This window comes from Zingiber officinale, chromosome 3A (assembly GCF_018446385.1).
Source record: "Zingiber officinale cultivar Zhangliang chromosome 3A, Zo_v1.1, whole genome shotgun sequence".
Taxonomy (NCBI): domain Eukaryota; kingdom Viridiplantae; phylum Streptophyta; class Magnoliopsida; order Zingiberales; family Zingiberaceae; genus Zingiber; species Zingiber officinale.
Window position 1 is genome coordinate 146839878 of NC_055990.1, and position 23621 is coordinate 146863498.

At 47.7% G+C, this 23621-nt stretch overlaps 1 protein-coding gene across 2 annotated transcripts; it reads right to left on the bottom strand.

The window, feature by feature from the left end:
* Positions 1-5292: 5292 nt before the first annotated feature.
* Positions 5293-23593, bottom strand: LOC122052701 (cytochrome c1-2, heme protein, mitochondrial-like). 2 transcript variants are annotated; one of them, XM_042614372.1, is made up of 8 exons: positions 23496-23593; positions 22651-22748; positions 20770-20981; positions 6532-6811; positions 6392-6463; positions 6083-6199; positions 5929-5994; positions 5293-5541 (listed from the first exon to the last, which is right to left on the bottom strand). In XM_042614372.1, the coding sequence occupies exons 2-8, from the start codon at positions 22708-22710 to the stop codon at positions 5425-5427; spliced, it is 924 nt and encodes a 307-aa protein (XP_042470306.1). In that variant the 5' UTR covers positions 22711-22748; positions 23496-23593; the 3' UTR covers positions 5293-5424. The 2 variants fall into 2 exon arrangements, with proteins under 2 accessions (XP_042470306.1, XP_042470307.1); XM_042614373.1 differs by lacking the exon at positions 22651-22748 and having other exon boundaries at positions 23496-23579.
* Between the last annotated feature and the right edge of the window lie 28 nt (positions 23594-23621).

Consider the following 23621-nt stretch of genomic DNA (forward strand, 5'->3'; position numbering starts at 1 on the left):
TAAGAAAGACAACGACTCCTTCTATGGAGAGCTAAGAAACCTAATGAATTATTTTATATCCGCTAAAAACTAACTTCAAATCTATTAAAACAAATATCTATATACCTACTATCTCAACATGTCTGGGACCTTGAACTCTACCTTTAATGGGTATCTCTCCTTCTTGAATTAGTAGTACTTAATCGCATTTGGATTATTAAATTCCCTGAAAGTTGCCATTATTATTTGAGCCATTAGGCTTGCAATGGCATTTATTTAGCATCAATTTGATTATTTAAAGTCCTCCAATACTTGAGACAGTTTTAAAAATAACGTAAATAGACTTAGGGAATCAATAAGGTGCAATACTATATATTTAACATGGATTCAATTATTTTCAATATTGATGCGGCGATGGAGGAAGACCTACTTGGTACGAGGTCAACTATCAGGATAGAGGTTAAAGTCAAGATGATCAACGTCTGGGTGTCAAAAAGTCGAACGGAGGACAATTGCAATGGTCGATCGGGCGATCAGGCCCCGACCAACGGGAGATGGATCCGAGCCGACCCCCATTCCGGCTCGGGATAATACGCAGGACAGTCGACACTCAATGCGAAGCAACAGAACGCCGAGGGAGACCGGATGACTCATTTGAACGAAGGAAGATATGTTACTACATGGTCACCGCATAGAAGAACCACGGAGACCGACAGAGTGGAGAAGTCTCGGTCGAGCGGCTACCCAGCTCGGCCCAGCAGTGGGACTTGCCCATGGACAGAGTGAAGTCCCGGTCGAGCATCTACCCCGCTTGGACAAGCAACGGGACCACTGTAGTATCTCTCAACATCCTTTTGGGAGATAGTATCACTGAAACGAGGCATGGTTGACAGACGGATCGTAGACAGAAGCGTCTACTGTCGCGTCAGGGATATGCATGTCCTGTTAAGGTATGATATCATAAGTACTTTCCTGACAATGCCCTTTCATGGGACACATGAGAGAGTGTGTCCATGACTCAAGAAGTATGCACGCTGCCCACCAGGGCTCTATATAAAGGAGGGTCCATCACCAGTGGAGGTACACTTTATTCTTAAGTTCGATTGTTGCTATTGTTGCTTCGCTTTTCTCAACATTCCGGTGACTGACTTGAGCATCGGAAGGCCAACGCTAGAGACCCCTTCCCTAGCCCTGCACTGACGTCATCTGTTTTGCAGAGTAGAGCGAAGTCCACATTCGGTCAGCGAAGCCGCCACCTCCCAGCTTTCCAGCTTCACACTTTCAGATAGGATCATTTTGGCACCGTCTGTGGGAACGTAACCTGCATCCGAACGAGAAGATGGAAGACGCTGGACGATTCATAACGGTGACGTTGACACAAGAGGAGCTCGACATGATGATACAAACTTAAGCGGCGAAGATAGTGGAGCAACAGCAACAGCAGGCGCTGGAGCCCGCAGCCTCAGCTGCAAGTCGCTCGGCTAAGCAGGGTGACCGAGCGGACTGAGTATCCGCTCGGGGTAATAACAAGAAGTCGGCTGACACGTATGGGGAAGTGCCTAATGCTCCCATCCCCTTCCACAGAGCGTTGTTCAGGACCCCATCGGAGGAACGGGACCGAGCGGACAAAAATCGAGGGTCTTCCTCTGACAACGCGCCCGTTCGGGATGCAAGGAAAGGGAAGACACCCAGAGAGGATAACTCACCCGAGTGGATCAATCAGCAGTTTTCGGAGGGGATTCTGAACGACCCTCTGCCAAAACACTACACTCTGCTGGCCATTGGAGAGTACAACGAAACCACCGACTCAGATGACAACTTAGCCAAATTTGATAATGCAGGCACACTTCATCAGTACACTAATGGAGTTAAATGTCGGATCATCCTCACCACTCTCTCCAGATTAGTACAATGCTGGTTCAAGAGATTACCAGATGGATCAATTCATAGCTTCAAAGACTTCCGGGCGGCATTCCTTCACCACTTCGCTAGCAGTCGCGACCACCAGAAGACGAGCGTGAACTTGTTCTCGCTTAAGCAAGGGCACAAAGAGGCATTGAGAGCCTATATCTAGCGCTTCAATCAGGTGACGATGGACATCCCAGCGGTCTCCTCGAACGTGGTAATGAACACCTTCATCTAAGGGCTCACCGAAGGAGAGTTCTTCCGATCACTCATTCGGAAGCCACCGAGGGACTTCGACCACTTGCAAAGGAAGACAACAAAATACATAAACCTGGAGGAAGCCCAAACATCCAGAAGAAGGGAGTTGTCGATCGAAGCTGCAGCAGCGCCTGAGAGGAGACCGCCGAGCAGCCATCAGCCACCCAGGGGCAACCAATCGAGGAGATCACAATCGGACCACGAGCCTAGAACACATGTCGTGCAGTAGGTGGCAGCCGGTGGACCAAAGGCTGCAAAAGGCAGGGTGTGGACGCCAATATTTTGCTCCATCCACCAATCACCAACACACAACACCTGGGATTGCTACGACCTAATGTCGGTAGATAGCCGACCGCTCCAGGGAGAACAGCGTCATCGACCGCCATCTCCTGATCGATGACACAAGCGCCGATCAGCCGGGCGAAGGGAGGAAGAAAGGACGACGACCGAGCCACACTATCATCAATCTCAGAGGGACAATCAAGGTTCTGCCCGAGCCTCTGTCGAACGGAGCAAACCTTCAGATCGAGAGAAGGAAAACAGGAGCAACTCCGCTCGGGGAGAAATAGCATGATCGCTGGTGGGCCGACTGGAGTTACTTCCGAACAGGCAAGGTGCACGCCTAACGACTCGAGATCCACGCTATTGGCTGCAAGGAGGTGCGTGAGTAAATATAAATGTACCTGTATGAGTGCACGTATGTCTTTTGGATGTAGGAAAATTATGAATAAAAAATAGAAGTTTTCCAGACTCTTGAATCGATTGACCAAGTTAAAAGTCGAGCGACGACTATAAACTCTTGTCTACACATTACAATCGTCGAGCTGCAACGTTAAACCCCAGTCTTCACCGACCGTCGAGTGGTGACGTTAAACCTCAATCTTCACCGACCATCGAGTGGTGACGTTAAACCTCAATCTTCATCGATCGTCGAGCAACAATGTTAAACCCCAGTCTTCACCAACGGTCGAGCAGCGACCTTAAACTCTTATCGTCATCAACGGTCGAGCGACAACATTAAACCATGGTCTTCGTCAACGATTGAGCGACGAGCTTAAATCCCCGTCTACGTGTGTCAACAGTCGAGCAACGACCTTAAATACAAGTCCGCGTCTTCAACAGCCAAGCGGCGACTATAAACTCGAGACCAACGAAAAACGACTTATCTAAGTGAGTAGTATGACATCGACCGGTGGGTCACGAAGCCACATTTGGAAGTTTTTCGCTACGCAAGATGGTAAGTTGCTCATAGTTCTACTCAACCTTGAGCGACAACGCAGGGGCAAACGGAAAATAAAACAAGGTAGCATTGAACGACATGACACGAAGAAGTGACATCAAATACAAATCTTCGCCGAACGGGCAACCATTCATTAACACTTGCATAGTTTTTACAAAGGCGGAAGGGCAACAAAAAAAAAAGAAAAGTACGATGGATCAGGCTCACTCGAGGTAGTCGAGCACGTCGTCGGGTAGTGACTCAGTCAACTTGTCCCGGTTGATCACCTTGCTTGTCAAGATGGCCGGAATATGACCATCGTCCTTCATTTGGTCAAGCATCCTATCAATCGCGAGGTTGACAAGGCGGAGCGCCCGATCGATGATCTTGTCATTGAAGGTATCCGAGCGGAGGTAGACCCGCTTCATGAGCTCAAACAGGTTGGACTCACCACCCTGGTAAGTCTCGAGGGTCGCTCGGGATGCCTCCAGCTCCGCCTTCAACTTGGCCATCTCCTCATCCTTGGCGTCAAGTTGGGCTTTCGCTGCAGACCGATCGGTCGACCTGCCTTCTCGCTCGACGTTCAGCAAGGCCTCCGCCTTCTTCAGGTTCTGTGCCAGCACCCGAAACTCTTTGTTCTTGATTTCCAGGTCTTCGATGGCCCAAAGCTTCCTGGTGTTGGCAGAGTGGATCTTCGCCTCGAAGGAGGTGCCTGTTTATTAAGCCGAGCCAATTGAGTAGCTTGCTCGGCGCTTTTGCCCCTCTCCGCTTCCAACAGCTCGGAGCTCTTATTCAGATTGACCCTTAATTGGGCCAGTTCGGCGCTCATTTGTTCCACTTACGCCTGTGAAGCAGCTGATTGGCTGCTCGAAGCACGTAGCTGCTGGACTTCATGCTCCAAATAAGCGAGCTTGTAACACATGACCAGACTCTCAACCCAGAACTGCAACAACAAGAAATGTCTAAGAGCCAAACGGATGAAAAGTAAATATAAAAGCAGCATACATACCCCAGTGGACATTTGGATGTGATTGTTGGCGAGTTCTCCTGGAGCGATAATCGTCGCACGGGCTCGGGCATCGGCCCATATCTGTGCAAGAGGCCCCTGGATTCATATTTGGTGCTCGGGGTGAGGGACGTTGGGTCGTCCGCGCTGCGTTATTCGTCCGTCAGCAAATGAATGATTATCGTTATTTGCCTCTAATTGCTCGGGCTAAAGGGGTCAAAAGTCGCCCTTCTGGAAGACCAGGACGCTAGAACCGATCGGATGAAGACACTTGTGTCGCCGGCAAAGGTGATGGCATGAATGCGACCGGCGGCGCGCAAATCGTCCCTTGAGGCAGCCCAAACAGAGATGGTGTCCGGTCGGATGATATGGGCGCAAGGAGTTCCATGACTCCCTGCTCAAGAGACAGAAGGGAGGTCTCACCCCACTCGGAGTAGGGTCGGGAGACTACCGATGTCAAGGTTTGCAGGGCAGAAGTCGCAGACCGGGAGTAACCTTCTGCTCGGCGCCTTTTGCATTGCTGCAGAGGTTCACCGGAGGTGGCTGACTCGAAAGTGATTGGGATCAGAACCATCGACGACCGTTCGGGCGGAAGGTCCGTTGTTGCAACCACCGCGTCGCTTGCAGCTGTCTGGCTTCCCCTAACTCCGCTCCTCAACACTTGTGTTCCCTCCTCTTCACCGAGCAAATCTTCGTGGGAGCCGACCAACTGCAGGCCGCGGCTTTCTAACTCAGCCACGGCCGTAACGTTGATCTCTGCATTCACGAGCTTGCACTTGCCGATCAAACATGCTCGCAACATGATTCGAACTGCAAAAAAAAGAGAAAAAATAAGTTAAATTCAAACCTAGATAAACTTAGAAAATCAATAACAGTAGGGGGGGCATAGACTAGTAGAAGTGCTATATAAATTTTAAGCCTTAGCTTAAAAAAACACCAAATTATTATTTAAAAAAAAAGTGTAGAAAACAGGTTGTGATGTAGTTTGACAACATTGCATCACTCATTATTGCGATTTGGTCCTCAAATGGAAGCTGTTCCAACTAAAACAAGCAGATTAGTTGACAGCATCCACCACTAGTTTTCGCGACTTGAAGACCGACCACTTCAAACGTCGATAATAGGCGGCTTGGAGAAGAGCAAGTGACAGTACGAAAATCCATTTGAACCCCATCTGCAACAACAAAACACTTTTGCTTGGAATCAAACTATAGAAGGAAAAAACAAAATCCGATTCTGTAATAGAAGCGAATTCTTGGGAATTAGAAGATCCGATCATGTGAGTGAAGTGAAACTTAATTTTTCAAGGCATTTCGCTAAATTATCCTTGAAGCTTTTGCGTCGGAAAATAAACATCAGCAAGTATTTAATACAACAGAACTAAAGGAAGCTTGGGTAGAAGTGGATGGAACTAGAAATCCTGTGTTCTTCATGGTGGGTTTGATTATGGAATAACTATTCATGTGTTTAGTTATAAAAATGAACTCGGAATATCAATTTCTACCGAATTGTTATCCCCTAGTCATCGATCTTCATAGTTACTAGTATAAAGAACCATTACCAGCTTTCTCTCTTCCATTTCTGGCTCTGCTGCCCAAGATAAGAAGGTAACAACATCCTTTCCCATCTGGAATAAAAACAAGCAACAGAAGATTTACATTAGAAGCAAAGGTCAAAGCTGGAGAATATCGACCGAAACTTTTGAAAAATATTACCTGGGATTCAGTGGCAGGAGTACCATCTTCATATTCTACAGCACCATCGATGAGCATTTGGGGCATAGCTATTGCACCACCTGGGAAGTATGGATTATAATGCAGCCCATCTCGAATCTACATTTCCAATTACGATGTCATCAAATACAATGAAGAAACCCGAGATCCATGATAAGCACAAGGACCATGGGATATTGAATATACTAAAGTCAGGTCCTAAGTTTGTTGATTATTTAGACATGAAAATCATATATGAACTGTGCATTGTTGCATCCTAGAAGTTGTATTGAGCAATTATTGTAACCTTACCGCAACACCAGCTGGAGGATCACGGTAACCAGTAAGAAGAGCAAACACATAGTTTTGGCCATTGTGTCGTGCCTGGCAAAGAGACAAGTAGAGGTAAAAAACCTCAATAGAAGGTGATCAAATTCGACAAAGCACTTTACCTTGGTGATCAGGCTAAGGTCCGGAGGATATGCCCCTCCATTTACAAATCTGGCTGCTTGTTCATTTGGATATGGCTGCGGGAAGCGGTCACTTAATTTACCAGGGCGAGTAAACATTTCTCCTTCATCATTAGGACCGTCAACCACCTCAATCTCAGCTGCCATTGCCTTTGTCTCTTCTTCTGTGTAGGCCACGCCCACAAGATCTCGATACGAAACAAGAGACATTGAATGGCAAGAAGCACAAACTTGCTGATAAACTTGATGACCACGGCGAATCCTGATTGTAATTATTAATTTATTTTTAGAGTGTATACTACAAGCCTAGCTTTTTGTAAACATTTATTTTGAAATAAAGAATCACATTGATCAAATGTCTACATTTATATGCTAAGTGTAGTTGTTCAATTAATTTATATTGTAGATAACATAGTGTGTGGTGTCACACACAGAAGATCATGTTTTCAGTTCCTTATAAGTTATAAATAGTAGCTCACGACTAAGATGGATAGGAACAAACCATTGGAATAGTCGTAGTGTAATTTGGTATTAGTTTATCTTAACTATAAAATTACACTAGTACACTTTGAGTGCATTGAGCAAGACCATTTGAGGTAGTTTCTTTTTATACTGACTGCATAAAAGAACAAGACTTCTGTTATTATGGAAGTGTGTGCTCTTAATCCCGATATAATAACAAGCACATATATTTAGTATTTATTTCTTTAATTTATCAGTGGATGAGATTTAGCTCGATAAATCAATAGGCCCGATAAGTTGAGAAATAATATTATTTATAGTGTGTGTTGTTAATCATAGAAGGAAACTGTGTCCTAGTGATCTAAGTTGATGATGCCCCCAAGAGGAGCTCATAAGGATTGTCATGTAAACCCTGCAGGTGGACTTAGTCCGACATGACAATAAGGTTGAGTGGTACTACTCTTGGAATTAGACGTTAATTATGTGAGTGTTAGTAACTCATTTAATTAATGGACATTTGATATCTTAAACACAGGGAGAGTAACACACTCATAATAAGGAGCCCAAAATGTAATTTGGGATTGATGCGGTAGTTCAATAATAGCTCTTTAGTGGTGATCCGGTGGTAAAAGCCCGGGACCCCCTAACGAGGGGTCAATGCCACGTGGAGGTCAGAGGGCCAGGTGGTCCGTCGAAGAAGAGTGAGCCGACCAGACGCATGAAAAAAGGGCAGGCCGATCGGCCTGCCCGTAAACGTCTGATAGTGAAAGACGCCCTGACAGGGTCGGGGTTCCGACGCTCAATGAAATAGTAAATAATGACCGAGCGGAAGGCCTAAGAGAAGGCAGGACATAATGGGCGCTCCAGCGGGCCGGCGCAGGGAATTAAAGCCGTCCGGACGACGCTCTTCGCGTCGGCCGTCGATGTACATCCCGGCGGTGGATGAAGGATAGAACATCTTCGACCGTCAAGTCCTATGGCTAAGCATACTTAAGTCCGACAACAAGGTGTTATGTTGTCCATCAAGACGTGATTCAGTAGCGGATGGTGTCGTAAGCTCTCGGAGTACATACCGAGGTATGGGGCATGCGGACACGTATCGCCTCGGTGGGCGTGCATTAGTTCTTTCACCGCTCATATAAAGAGCCTCTTACTTGGCGGAGGTACGATTCTAGAAGCTTGGAGTCACTCATTGCCTGCCTTACCGACTGAAGGCCGGTCGCCACGGAACCCTTCCGCCCGACTTCGCAGCCACGGAGATTCGTGCGACTGACGAGGCCTACACCGACTCAGAGTGCGCCACGCCCGGTCCTGGTTCGGCGATTCGGACAGATCGATTTGGCGCCGTCGGGAACGCCTGCGATCCGATCGGCAACCGGACGAGGCGGACGACAACACGGTGACGCTCTCGAACGAGGAACTTGACGCTCCGATCGAGATGAGGCCAAGCTCGTGGAGCCAGCAAGCGGCGGTAGGAGCAACAAGCAACATCGTTCGGTGGCGAGCGAAGCACCACCAAGTACCATTCCATCGGGCTCTCTTCCGCACTCCTGAAGCCGTAGCAACTAATCGAGAACGGGGATCATCTTCGGATGAAATACCGAGACGAGACAACAGAAAAGGGAAAGCCCCCCGAGCGGACGCCTCTCCCGAGCGGATCAATCGCCAATTTTCGGAGGCTATTCTACAAGACCCTCTGCCCAAGCACTACGTGCCCCCGACGATCGGCGAGTACAATGGGACAGCCGACCCGGATGATTATCTGGGTAAGTTCGATAACACAGCCACTCTCCATCAATACACAGATGGAGTAAAGTGCCGAGTTTTTCTTACCACTCTCTCGGGATCGGCTCAACGGTGGTTCCGGAGGCTGCCGGACGGATCCATTACAAGTTTCAAGGACTTCCGAACGGCCTTCCTCCATCATTTTGCAAGTAGTCGGCGCTATCAAAAAACGAGCGTGAGCCTGTTCGCCATCAAGCAAGAAGCCCGTGAATCGCTTCGAGCTTACATCCAGCGGTTCAACCAAGTGGCTATGGACATTCCAACGGCCACCTCGGAAACCATGATGAATGCCTTCACACAAGGCCTAGTGGATGGGGATTTCTTCCGATCGCTCATCCGAAAGCCACCCCGAGACTATGATCACATGCTACACCGGGCGAACGAATACATCAACGTGGAAGAAGCGCAAGCGGCAAGGAAAAAGGAAACTCCAGCCGAGCGGGCTCCTCCAGCCGAGCGGAAACCACACGCCACACATCAACCACCCAGAGGACCCAGAGCCGAAGCAATCCGATCCCCCCATACCAGGCCCCACGTACAAGAGGTAGCCACCGCCCGGCCCAAGCCAAAGAAGAAATGGACCCCGATGTTTTGCTCCTTCCACCGGACGGATACGCACAACACAAGGGATTGTCGAAGTCTTCCCTTCGTGGCTCATCCTGCGCCTGAACGGGACTACGGTCTCCCTCGGTCGACAGCAACGGAGAACTCATGACGCCGATCGGACGCGAATGATAGGCGCAGCAAGAACAGACTCCGTCGGCGTCGTTCCCCAAGGAAGGAGAATCGCCAGGCCCAGGAGAAGCGGTCTCGACCATCCGCTCGAGAAGAGGAAAATAGAAGCAATACTTCCGAGGTGAGATCAACGTTATTCTTGGCGGTCGACCGAGGAGACTCCAACCGAGCTAGAAAGGCGAGCGTCCGGCAGATTCTGCGGTCGGCTGTAGCCAAGAACGAGCGGAAGGACCCGAAATTAGTTTCGGGCCCGGGGACTGAGTTGAAGTACCCCATGACGATGCTCTGCTCATCAAAGCGGTAATAGTCAATTACACTATTCACCGCGTATTTGTTGACACAGGGAGCTCAGTCAACATCATATTCAAGAAGGCGTTCGATCAGCTGCAAATTGATCGAGCCGAGCTGTTGCCCATGACAACCCCGCTCTACGGGTTTACGGGTAATGAAGTTCAGCCGGTCGGACAGATTCGACTGGCTACCTCGCTGGGAGAAGAGCCGCTCAGGAGGACAAGAACAACAAACTTCGTGGTGGTCGACTCTCCCTCTTCCTACAATGTCATTTTGGGACGACCGGCGCTCAGCGAATTCCGAGCGGTCGTCTCAACCTTCCACCAGAAGATCAAGTTCCCCGTGGAGGACAAAGTGGGAGAAGTACGGGGAGATCAACTAGCAGCTTGGCGATGCTACATCGAGATGGTCCGAGCAGAGGCCAATTCCGCTCGGAAGGCGCCCCGGATCGAGGTAAATGCCATCACCGAAAAGTCACCCTCTTTAGTTTATGAAAAAAAAGAGGAAGTGCAGATTCACCCAACCCGATCGGAGGCCACGACCTTTATAGCGTCCGATCTGGAGGAGAAGCAGAAAGGAGAACTGATCCAATGCCTCCGAAGAAATCATGATGTCTTCGGTTACACATGAGCTGCCCGAATTTTGCGAGCATAAGCGCGACCTGAGCTACATGTCCGGACCGGACGCACGGCCAAGAAAGCAAAGAAAAGGGACTTGTTTAGGCGAGATTCCATCATCCGAGCGGAGGTGGAAAAACTTCTGAGGCCGGCCACGCTGAGGTGCACGGTTCAGTGGTTGGCTAACGTAGTATTAGTCTCCAGCCAAACAAGTGGAGAGTGTGCATAGACTTTCGGGATCTCAACAAAGCTTCAGAAGATTTTTATCCTCTGGATAGATCACCGGTGGACTCTACGGTAATTTGATGACTAACACTTGGCAGGAAAGCTCGATAGGTCTTGCCGCCTGAAGATCAAGAAAAGTCACCTTCGGCCGACGGCACTTATTGCTATAATGTGATGTCGTTCGAAGAATGCGGGGGCCACATATCATCGCTTGATGAATAAAGTATTCAGAGAGCGGACGGAATCTAGAAGTTTATGTGGACGACATTCTCATTAAGTCCGTCCGAGCGGCCGATCTCTTCAAGGATATGGAAGAAACCTTCCGAGCGCGCAAATACGGAGTCAAGCTAAATCCCCAGTGCCTGTCGAGCAAAAGGAGGCTCAGGTACATAGTGACCGAGCGGGGAATCAAGCAACCCAGCAAGGTGAAAGCTCTATAAGATACGCCGCCCAAGAAATACAAGGAAGTGCGTTTGGCCGGTCGGATCACCGCCTCCTGTGTTCATCTCAAAACCGCCGATCGGACCTCCTGCTTTTCAAGATCTTGCAAGGCTACTGAAATTTCACGGACGAAGAATGCGACCGCGTTCAAAATTTAAAGGCATACCAACTCTCTCCGTGTTGCCAAGCCGATGCAGGCGAGCCATCGTACATGTACTTGTCTTCAACCGAGCATGCAATCGGCTCGGCTTTAGTGAGGCGAGTGGAGAAGAGCCTGTGTATTTCCTCATCACATTTTAAAGATGCTGATCTACACTGGGCTCGAAAAGCTAGCCTTCGCTCTGGTCCTCGCCGCTACGCTTTCCGTCCATATTTTCGCGATACCATCATTGTCGAAACCAATAGTCCGCTCGGTGGCAGTACTAAACCCGGAGGCATCCGGACGGCTCATCAAACGGACGACGGAGTTAAGTGAATTTGATATCAATACCAGCCCGCTCGGCGATCAAAGCGCTATGACTGAGGTGCAAAGGCCAGAGCCGGAAGCTATGTGGAGAATATATGTGGATGGGTCGTCCACTCGGCTCGGAAGCGGGATTGGAATATTGTTACTCTCCCCTCAAGAAGAGAAGATGCCTTATCCGTCCGGCTGGATTATAAAGCTACCAACAATGAAGCAGAGTATGAGGCCCTCATAGCTGGCTTGCAGGCAGCTCGGCATGTGGGAGCCGGTCGGGTAACACTTCACTCGGATTCGCAGTTAGCCGCTCAGCAGCTCTCTGGTACCTTCGAAATCAATAGTGCTCGGCTCAAGCTCTACGCTGAAGCCTTCGAGAAGCTCAAAGCTGATTTTAGAGAAGTTACTGTCCAGAAGATACCCAGAGCAGAAAATCAAGCAGCTGATGAGTTAGCCAAACTCGCGAGCTCGATAACGCCGGTCGCCATTCAGCAGCCAATTGAAAAAGTATTGTTGGTGGCGCATGTCGACCGGATGGCAGGCCTCACGATTCCGAACGACTGGAGAACACTCATCATAGAGTTCCTCCGCTCGGGCGTCACACCATCCAATGAGTATGAAGCTCAGCTGCTAAGGAGAAGAGCCGGTCGGTTCACACTCATCGACGATCAGCTTTACAAAAAGGCTTTCTCACGCCCGTTGTTGAAATGCGTGAGCCCGGAGGACTCGGCTTACATCCTCCAAGAAGTACATCAAGGATCCTGCGGAGGGCATCCGGGCGGACGATCGTTGGCCAAGAAGATCCTCCTGGCCGGGTACTTTTGGCCGACTTTACAAGCAGACGCCGCTCGGACCGTGTCGACGTGCCTTTCATGCCAGAAGTACCATAACTTCAACCATCGACCGGCAGAGGAAATGAAGGCATCTACAGTCTCGTATCCGTTCGACCAGTGGGGAATGGATATCGTTGGTCCATTTCTTATGGCGACCGGACAGCGGAAATTTCTACTAGTGGCGGTAGATTATTTTTCCAAGTGGGTGGAGGCCGAGCCGCTAGCCAGGATCACCGAACAAATGGTCAAAAAGTTCATATGGCAACACATCATTTGTCGGTTCGGCATCCCTCGCCGACTGATTTCCGACAACGGACGGCAATTCACAGGGAAGGTGCTGGAGGATTGGTGCAAGAGCTACGGCATCGAGCAACACTTCACGTCCGTGGCTTATCCCCAAAGCAACGGTCAAGCCGAAGTAGCCAATCGGGAAATTCTTCGTATTCTGCGCGCTCGGCTCGACCATTTAGGAGGAAGTTGGCCGGATGAAGTGCCGGGCGTCTTGTGGGCCATCCGGACGACTCCGAAGGAAGGGACGGACGTCACACCATTCCATTTGGTGTATGGTGGCGAGACAGTTATTCCGGTTGAAGTCGACGTCGAGTCCGTCCGGATTCAGAGTTATGATGATGGCAACGCCGAACGGAGGAACATGGAGCTGGATTTGGTTGACGAGGAGCGAGCCAAGACGTCCGTTCGGCTGATGGCGTACCGGCAGCGTATGAAGCAAAATTACAACCGCCGTGTAATCCTCAGATCATTCCAGGTCGGCGATCTTGTCTGGAAGAAAGTCAAGCCGGTCGGCAATGTCGGCAAGTTAGAAGCTCCCTGGGCAGGCCCCTTCAAGGTTATTGAGAAGCTCCGATCGGGAGCATATTATTTGGAGGTTGAAGACGGGCGGCAGCTGGATCGACCGTGGAGTGCGAATCATCTCCAGCCTTATCGAGCGGGGTGAAAGGTGCACGAATGTAAATCATTTTTGTATATGTTAGTCGCCCATGTCCTTGTAATGCAGGAAGCAAAATTAATGCAAAGGATGGCGATGGATTCGCGATCGGCGATCAAAATTAACACTGGAAACCGCCGAGCTCGAGGCGTTAAATATCGAGGCGAGCCGCGTCTATAAACGTCCGAAGCGGAAGACCGTCGAGCTCCGGCGTTAAATATCGAGAGGCGAGGCTATAAGCGCCCGGGCGGAAGACCGTCGAGCTCAGGCGTTAAATATCGAGAGCGAGGCGTCTATAAACGCGTCCGGCGGAAGACCGTCGAGCTCGACGTTAAATATCGAGACGAGCCAGGCGTCATAAGCGTCCGGCGGAAGGCCGCCGAGCTCGAGGCGTTAAATATCGAGGCGAGGCGTCATAAAGCGTCAGGCGGAAGACCGTCGAGCTCCGGCGTTAAATATCGAGACGAGCCGTCATAAACGCGTCAGCGGAAGCCGTCGAGCTCGGCGTTAAATATCGAGGCAGGCGGCGTCTATAAGCGTCCGGCGGAAGACCGTCGAGCTCGACGTTAAATATCGAGAGGCGGCGTCTATAAACGTCCAGCGGAAGACCGTCGAGCTCCGACGTTAAATATCGAGCCGGCGTCTATAAACGTCCGAGCGGAAGGCCGCCGAGCTCCGGCGTTAAATATCGAGACGAGCCGGCGTTTATAAAGCGTTCGGCGGAAGACCGCCGAGCTCGACGCGTTAAATATCGAGACGAGCGGCGTCATAAGCGTCGGAAGGCCGTCGAGCTCAGGCGTTAAATATCGAGATGCCGGCGTCTATAAGCGTCCGAGCGGAAGGTCGTCGAGCTCCACGTTAACTATCGAGGCAGGCGGCGTCATAAACGTCCGGCGAAGGCCGTCGAGCTCGGCGTTAAATATCGAGAGGCGGCGTTATAAAGCGTCCGGCGGAAGCCGTCGAGCTCAGGCGTTAAATATCGAGACGAGCCGGTGTCTATAAACGTCCGAGCGGAAGACAATCGAACACCAACGTTAAATATCGAGAGGCGGCCTATAAACGTCCGGCGGAAGACCGTCGAGGCGTTAACTATCGAGATGAGGCGTCTATAAGCGTCCGGCGGATAGCCATTCACATGACACGATCAACGACACCGGTCGTTAAGACCAACATACGGCTGAGCGGCTCGCTTATCTAATGTGTACGGAAAACCCCTTTGGGGGTAAGGCACAGAGCAAAAAAGTTAAAGATATTAGCGTGTAAACGCCGAGCGGCCGATAGAACGCCGAGCGGCTGCTCATCGCATGATAAAAGACATTAAAACAATCGACTTGTCGGGTAGAGCTTGGTGCCGAGCGTGGTGCCGAGCGGAAGAGTTTTAAAGAACACTTGGTCGTGGACGAGAAAAATTTCTTGCCAAACGAAGTTGAAGGAAGTAAGAGATTATCTATTATACATCGGTGAACTAAAAAGTTGGGCGAGCAATTTGGAATACAAAAGTTCATACACGTAAAAACGCTTATCACGCGTCAAAGTCAAAAAGAGTGGGATGGCGCCCATCACGGCCGCGAGGTCCTCGAGGGGATGGCACGGCGGGTGGCCCTTGGTCTTGTGTAATCCACGCCGCCTGATCGCTTCTTCAAAGTGAGGATATCTTGTCAGTAAACTTCTCTCGAAATCTTAGGCGAGATACGCCTTCCTCACCGTCGAGCGACTCCCCTCTTGATATTCTTTGGAGCGGCGTGGGCAGCGTCAGCGGCCTAGAGATCCTTCAAGTCTCCATCAAATCTTTGGAGATCGGCCGAGCGGCTCTCCTTCTCGGTAGCCAGCAGAGCATCCAGATCCTTGATGCGTTGCTCCAGCCCTCGGATCTCCACCTTCATCCGGTCCATATCATCGATGGCCTGGAGCTTCCGGGTGGTCGCCGTCTTGATCTCCTTATCTCGTTGCTTGATCATCGGAACGACCTTGCTCGCCAGATCGGAAGCCCTTTTCCGTTCGGCTTCCAGTGATTTTTTGGCCTTCTCCAGAGCGGCCGTCGATTGTTGGTTGTCCCCGGCGGCTTTAAGTTTTCTCAGTTCGTCCTCCAGCTCGGCCAACCGATTGCTAATGGCAATCTGCTCCACCCAGTTCTACGAGCAAAGGTGAATAGGTTAAAAACTTAATTCAACTACACGAATAAAGAAGAAGAGCATACCCCGGTGGCCTGTTGGAGGTTGCTGTCGCCGAGCTGCCCAGGAGTCATCACTTTTATGCGGCGCCAAGCTTTTGCAAGAGGGCCCGTCAAGGTGATCTGCTGCTCGGGGACCACTGGCCGATCAGCAACAGCCATGTATGCCTCTGAGGGGAGGCGCAGAACGGTCTTAATTAAATTCGAGCCGCTCGGCTCGCTCTGAGAGGCATCGGCCTTACCGGTGGACGAGGAGGGAAGGTCGCCCAAACGCCTGATACGGCGCAGAGTTCTAGAAGGGCTGGATGGCGGCACCTCAGAGGGCCATGTGGGGTCGGAGTACTCTCGAGGGAAACCGTCCCGGACAACATCGGAGCATCCGTGCCCCGCTCGGGCGGTGGCTCATCAAGTGGAGTGGAGGCAGACACAGATTCCGGTCGGCGGCGCTTCCGAGTGACTAGCGGAACATCGTCGGCCGAACGGCTCTCCACCTCGGCTTGGGTAGGAGGTTCGGTGTCACCCGCTGCCTCCTCGAGGGAGGCAGTAGCTGCTACGGCTTCAGGGGCATTCTGAGTCCCCTCACTTGCTTCGCCGGTCGGATCACCAAGGCCCCGCTCGGCGACCTCTTTGTTCGTCATCGCCTCAATCTGAGCGGCTTTCAACTTGAGCTTCTCAGTCGCCTTGGCGCGCCACATGACTTCAGCTGCAGAAGCAAAAAATAAATCAGTTAGAACAAAACAAACGGGAAGATAAGAGAACTTACTCACAGGCGGATCGGCTCGGGTGCAGAGGACAAGCCAAATATGCATTACTCCGGAAGGAGCAAATGACATCGATATGATGTGACCGACCAACCGTTAAATTGCGTGAAGGTAAGTAGCGTCGCCTCTAAATTTGCTGAGCTCCGGTTGCATGACATCGCCGTCTGCCACTTGGTACGAAAGTTGGTTGCTTGGGAAACGATATAGAAAAATGCTCCTTCCAATGTTTGTTGAGCTTGGCATGCCGTCGAAGAGGACGAAACCTATCCTAGATTGAAAAACAAAAGTTCCCCACTCGACCTGCTTGGGATAGTAGAAGTAGTGGAAAATTTTTGGGTCTAAGGGGATGTCGTTCAGTTTGAACAAAACTATTACTCCGCTCAGCAGCCTGATAGAGTTGGGAACTACCTAGCCGAGCGGAATGCGGAAGTAATTGTAGACTTGCAGGAAAAATTCATGGGGTAGGAAGCGTAGTCCGGCAGAAATTGGTCTCGGAAAAAAATAACTGTGCCGATCGGCGGTTCATGAGGCCGATCGGCTGGTGTGGCTAATACTATTTGGTGGTCGGAAGGAATGTCGTAAGTCCGAGCGAGACGCAACGCGTCCTCCTCGTCAAAACGACTTTCCATGGTCGAATACCAAAGACCCGGAGCACCGCCGGTTGACTGCGAAGTACTAGTCATGATCGAAAGACAGGAATGCGGGACAAAAGGGGAAGGTTCAAGCAAGGAATGGAGGAAAACCGACTGAAGGAAACGATTAACAGCAAGAAGAAAACGTTGGGAACGAGAAAGAGGGTCTTACGAGCAAGAAAGATGATCGACAGGGGCCTAGGGTTGCCGAAGAGTTGAGGGGCAAGGTCGCCGGAGAAAAAAACGGGCAGAGGAGCGCCGGAGGAGGAGGAAGCAACAATGCGGCGGAAACGGAGTCGTGGGCTTTATATCGCCGCCCGGGAGCAACCTCCGCCGTCCGATCCAGGTCGTTGATAACGAGGTCATCATCCAGTCGTTCATTTCAAACGGCGGCTGTCCCATCGGAAGTGACGCCACCGCCATACGCTGACAAACGCACGATCGCCACGTGTCAGCAGGATATTGGCTGCATTTAATGAGCTCCCCTTACCGTGCGCAGCGCACGTGATGGGTAGTAGGGGAGAGCATCGGACATGGATTCCAAGAAAACACAAGGCATGGGCAAGATACCGCCGAACGGATGAGCATCCTTATGCCTGGCCGAGCGGCCCAATGCAACAATCATTGCTCAGTCAGATCGGCAGTCCAGTCAGTCGGACTTCGCCTCCTTCGACTAGACTCGAGGGGGAGGCAAGTGATCCGGTGGTAAGAGCCCGGGACCCCCTAACAAGGGGTCAATGCCACGTGGAGGTCAGAGAGCCAGGTGGTCCGTCGAAGAAGGGTGAGCCGACCGGACGCATGAAAAAAGGGCAGGCCGATCGGCCTGCCCGTAAACGTCTGATAGTGAAAGACGCCCTGACAGGGGTCGGGGTTCCGACGCTCAATGAAATAGTAAATAATGACCGAGCGGAAGGCCTAAGAGAAGGCAGGACATATGGGCGCTCCGGCCGGCCGGCGCAGGGAATTAAAGCCGTCCGGACGACGCTATTCGCGTCGGCCGTCCGGACGACGCTCTTCGCGTCGGCCGTCCGGACGGACATCCTGGCCGGGCGGTGGATGAAGGATAGGAACTTCTGACAGCCGTCAAGTCCTATGGCTAGGTCATACTCTAAGTCTGACAACAAAGTGTTATGTTGTCCCATCGAAGACGTGATTGAACTGTAGCAGTATGGTGTCAGGTAAGCTCTCTGACAGGTACATACCGAGGTATGGGCTGCGGACACGTATGCGCCTCGGTGGACGTGCATTAGTTCTTTCACCGCTCTATATAAAGAGCCTCTTACTTCGCCGGAGGTACGCATTCTAGAAGCTTTTGCCACGACTTGAGCGTCGGAGGGTCGCCGCCGGGAACCCCTTCCCGGCCCGACTTCTGTGCAGGTTCGCCGGAGATTCGTGCGACCAGACGGAGGCCTACACCCTCGACTAGGAGTGCGCCACGTGCCCAGCGTCCTTTGGTTCGGCGATTCGGACGGGATCAAGTGGTATGAGTTATTATTGATGAACTTGAGTTGGGTGTTTGGGGCGAACACGGGAAGCTCAAGTTCATAGGGAGACCATAACCAATTCTTCCTCTCGATCCCTATTGTAGCCTCTTATATAAAGTCTTATATCCACCGAAAGCCTAGCCTCTTAGCCCATGCTAGGGGCCGACCCCTATCCTTGCTTGGAGCCCAAGCAAGGGGTCGGCTAAGCCAAGCTTGGAGTTAAGGCTAGGGCCGGCCAAGCCTTGCTTGGTGCCCAAGCAAGGGGTCGGCCAAGTGTGAAAGGGAAGAGGGATTTTATTAAAAATAAAATTTTGATAAAATCTTTCCTTTTATATTTTTATCCACATGGTTTTAAAAGAGAGTTTTTAATTTTAAGATCTTTCCTTTTATAGATTTTCTACAAAGGATTAAAAGAGAGATTAGATATCTTTCCTTATTTGTAGATATCTATAATATTAAGAGAAAGATTTTAATTTTTAAGAAAACTTTCCTTTTTTGTAACCATGATATAAAAGGAGTTTTATTTTTAAATCTTATCTTTTATAGATATCCATAAAAGGATTTAAAAGAGAAAGATTTTAATTGATAAAACATTCCTTTTATAGCTAACCACAAAAGGGATTTTTAAAAGAAAGATTTTAATTTTTGTTTAAAATCTTTCCTTGTTTGTTTAAACATGGTGTGGCCGGCCATAGAGAGGAATAAAAGGAAGTTTTATTTTTTGTTATAAAACTTTCCTTTTTTTGGATTCACCAAGGATTATAAAAGAGAAGGAGGGGGTGCCTTCATGAGACACACAACCTATTCTATTGTTTCTCTCTTCCATCCTTGGTGGTCGGCCCTTCCTCTTCTCTTTCTCTTCTTCTTTATGGCCGGCGGTATCATCTCTTGTGGAGCTCTTGGTGGTCGGTTGCTTGGAGGTGAAGAAGTAGAGAAAGGAGACATTGTTTTCTAGCATCCCTTGGAGCATTGTGGTGGTGGCCGAAACTTGAAAGCAAGGAATACAACGTCCAAGAGAAGGAGAGGAATACAATAGAAGATCAAGAGGCTTTTGTTAACAAAAAAAGGTATAACTAATTGTCTTGTTCCGCATCATACTAGTTTTCTTTGTACGGATTTTGAATTACCAAACACAAGAGGCTAACGATTCTAGGCAATCGAATTTATGTTTCGATTTTGTGTTTCTTTTGTTTTTCGATCTTGTGATTCGATTGTTCTTAATGGTTAAACCTAGGGTTACTATAAGAAGATTAAATATTGAATTTCATTGAAAGACTTTGTCTAGGAAGTGGTGGATGATCACATACCCAAGAAGGTCTAGTGTCTCACCATGTTTAACCTGGAAGCCGATCTTTGAAATAAATATTTAATCAACTTTGTAACATGGATGTATTTGGATCAATAATGTTAAGCATCATTTGCGATCCAAGTCAAAACCTCTAGGAACAGATAAGTTGAATTTGGAATCAATAATGTTAAGTTCTGTTTGCGATTCCAAATTTAATTTCTAAAGAACACAATAGGTTATTAGGAAATGTTCGGGACTTGTACAAAATTTTTGTACAGGAACCAGTACGATATTCCGAGTAGCAACCAACATTTATTTCATTATGAGTGGATCATATAAGATGTACTAGAATTTCTACCAGGTTTTGTTTGCATAAGATGGATAAATTGCATCAATGCTAGGTTCTGTTTCAAAGATGATTGTAGGTAGTTGAATATTAAAACCATAAGGCGCAAAAGAAAAACAATTAATCATTAAGGCCGTGTTTACTTGGATGGTATGGAACCAAAATGGAGGTGGAGGCAATAGGAGAATGAGAATTTTTTACTTGGGTGAATTGATGAAACAAGGAAATAAAGGAACACTCACACTCTCCTTTTGACCAAAACTGATTTTTTCAAATGCGACAGATCGGAAGGGGAGAGAGAGTGAAGCAATAAATATCATTATACCCTCTGGCCATTAGCCATGCATCAACAGGCCACTAAACCATCTCTGGGCATCATTAAACCGCCAGCAAGATCATCGTCAAACAATTTCCAGTTGCTACCAAACCTATGTTGGACCACCGCCAACCATCTTTCCAACTTGGAATGGAGAAGTTGAAGAGGAATATAGATGGAATTTTCCATTCCCATCCCCCTTTCCTCAATCACAAATCCTCCAAATAGACAAAGAATAGAGCATGAAATGGCATTTGCTAGCTTCCACCAATATATTAAAATGTAACTCTTCAAAGTTCTTATTCGTCAAACTATAAGCAGATTCAAAGAGTGCATCAATTATTTCATACATAAGCAGAGAAAGATCTCATTATGAAAAAGAAAACAAAGTGCAAAACACGACAGGTGAAATTTGAGATTGTTCAACTCACGATGCATGGTCATAAGAACTAAGAATGCCTTTGTGAGGCCACGGATACTTAGGCGCTGGCAAGCCATGTTCTGCTTCATCTGCTGATGTAATAGCACCAAAGCTGAGAATACCAGAAATACTAGCTCCAATTAGCGCTAATGCCCTCAGTGACATCATGCTAGATGAACCAGCAGCAGCATCCTGCTTTAATGTTGAAAAGAAAGATGGAGTCTGCATACAAAGGAACAAATTGAAACACCATTACTTTTCAATCCAAAAAGATACACAGAGAACCTCGGCTTCTTCAGACAATATAAAACGAAAAAAGCAAATGAACAAGATGTCCAAGTTAAGAATATACAATTATGTAGAAAAAAAATTCAAGTGCAATCTCTCACTAGTTACTTATAAATCTGGTATTTTATCACCACAGATATTTACTAATAATCAACAATCAAACCCAGTTGGCAACGATCACAAGTGAGATTGCAGGTGTAGCTCAGAGAAAGAGATGGTACAACATATGAAGTTGTAGCAGCCCATCATAACAACGGAAATTCAAACAAGGCTACTCCTCTTTTGGTACTGATCATTTTAGAAGGCTGACAAAGGTTGTCTACCCATTATGCAAAATAAGACTGGGAGACTCCCCAGTTTGAAATGTAGATATTAGAGAACCTTCAAGACATGCCCAGATGTTAATCATCAGCAGTAGACATTAAGCTTTTTATAGAAAGGCCAAGTGTACAATTTCATATGTAATTTAAGATGACACGACAAATCTTCCAATACCATCTCTCACTTGACAGTAATATCTGCCAAATTAGAAAGGGAAAATAATCCATGTAGGAAATTCCCCAAAACGAGTAGGCAACCACTGAAAGCATGGTCAGAAATGGTAATCAGATTATGACTATGACAGAAAATTGAGGTGTGCTCATTATGAAAATGATGAACTCTCTATTGAGAAGTATTTTTTCTCTCAAAATAATACATTGATCAAATCAGGAAATAAATTGAGCTGGCCGACTCAACCTACAGACAAAAGAAAACCAATTTAATTGGCCCTGCCTACCACCACTTTTGATCAATTGCCACAGTGAATTTGTGAAGTAGCAATCAACCACAAAAGCTACCAAAAATTGTTGAATGCTGACCAATAAAATGAAAAATTAAGGAAAAAAAGCATAATAATGTATTTCCTTATACACCAGTCTACAGAGATATGCAATTTCTAATAGGAAAATCAATGGAGATCACATCATTATATTTGATGGAAGTTGGAATATTCACTTAATCATGAACAAGAGATTCACAAAAGATGAAATTAATAACACAAGCAAAGCAGATTAGAGACAGCATTGATCACTATCGTGTCAACATGTTTAACTTCAAAACTAGCGAACACAAAAAAGTGATACTCATGAATCATTTCTTCTTATAGAGGTGGCTGTCATCAAGTCACATGATTCAATGAAACAAAATTTAATAACCCTCAACTAAGCCAGTATAAACATAATCCTAAAACTAGTTTGTGCTGTCAACCATATAGTCTGAAGAATCCACTCTATCTAAATGCAGTCAGATAAGCATACAATGATCATATGCTGCAGAGATAACCAATTGAATATCACTGGCCACAACGAAGGTTAAATGAAGGTATTTCATAATGAGGGAGGTGACAACTGAAAATCTTTCAGTGACTTCAATCTATAAGGTTATCAGCATATGAAAATTGACAGGTGATCTAACTCCAGTCCACCAAAGTCGTTATTCCATAAAACTGTTTTGGTGTTCTATTGAAAGCTCGCAAAAGAATGAGTGTCATGTACCAAAGATGAACAAGAAATGGAACTAGAGATGCAAACCAACAAAGATAGAACAAGTCAAGAAGAATTACTGAAGATTGGAACTGAAATCTCTTTCGCAGAAACTGATTGATGCCTCTTCCAGCAGCCATTTAGTCAATTCTTTGCCAAAAGGACGCTAACAATTCCACTGGGAAGCAAAGATTTACAATTTAAAACAGCTACATGGTATCTATGAAAGGCCTTATCATTATTAAACAACAATATACAAGTACATATCTGAAACAGTAGAATGCAACTCGCAATCAAACAGAACCATATGCATTAATATTTACTAGTGAAAAGAAATAATAACAAAGAGTAAATGGAGCAGGAACATGATATAAAAAAAAATGCATCAAAATGACTGCTAATTCTAAATGGGAACTATAGTGATTCTATCTACAGATTGCGAATCCTGGTTCCAATAGAACTCCCATTCAGAATCTCTAAATTTTTGCATAAAAAATCTCATCTCCCATATATCCACAAGCAGTTTCGGCGAAGTGCAAGTGACAAGAGATTGCGTAACTAAAATAATTATTCATAGTAAAACTTTCCAAAAGAAAAAAAAGGACAACGTTCCGAACTTCCAGTAATGTACGACCTATTGCGCTTCGATATCAAACGGCTCAACAAAGCTAAGAACCGAGAGAAAAACGAGTATGACTGCAGCATATTTAGGTCCAAAATTACTACTAAAACCAAGTAAAAAACAAGAGGTAGCCTAAATCCTGAAGCCAAGTGACATGTATGTCAAGTAAATCACAGTCTAAGTCTGCACAAAACATCCATGACCAAGAACCGGGCAATCATAGGAACAAAATACGATATAACAGCGACAAGATCTGGAGTGAGATCGAGCAGGAAAGGTGCAGCAAAGGATCGAAGAGCGAACCTGGCGAAGAGTGGATCGGCGCAGTGATTTGGTGGTGGTGCACAAGACCGCGTCGCCCCTTCTCCTCTTGCTATAGATATTTGTTTTTACAATTTTGTTAGGAAGGAGAAGGAAAGCCGCAATTAT

Bases quoted from the DNA above. Each gene is read 5' to 3' on its own strand.
- LOC122052701 (XM_042614372.1), bottom strand. From the start codon at position 22,710: ATGGCTGCTGGAAGAGGCATCAATCAGTTTCTGCGAAAGAGATTTCAG. The intron at 20,982-22,650 runs GTAATTCTTCTT...CTTTGTATGCAG, and splicing joins GATTTCAGTTCCAATCTTCA to ACTCCATCTTTCTTTTCAAC. The intron at 5,542-5,928 runs GTAATGGTTCTT...TTGTTGTTGCAG, and splicing joins AAATGGAAGAGAGAAAGCTG to ATGGGGTTCAAATGGATTTT.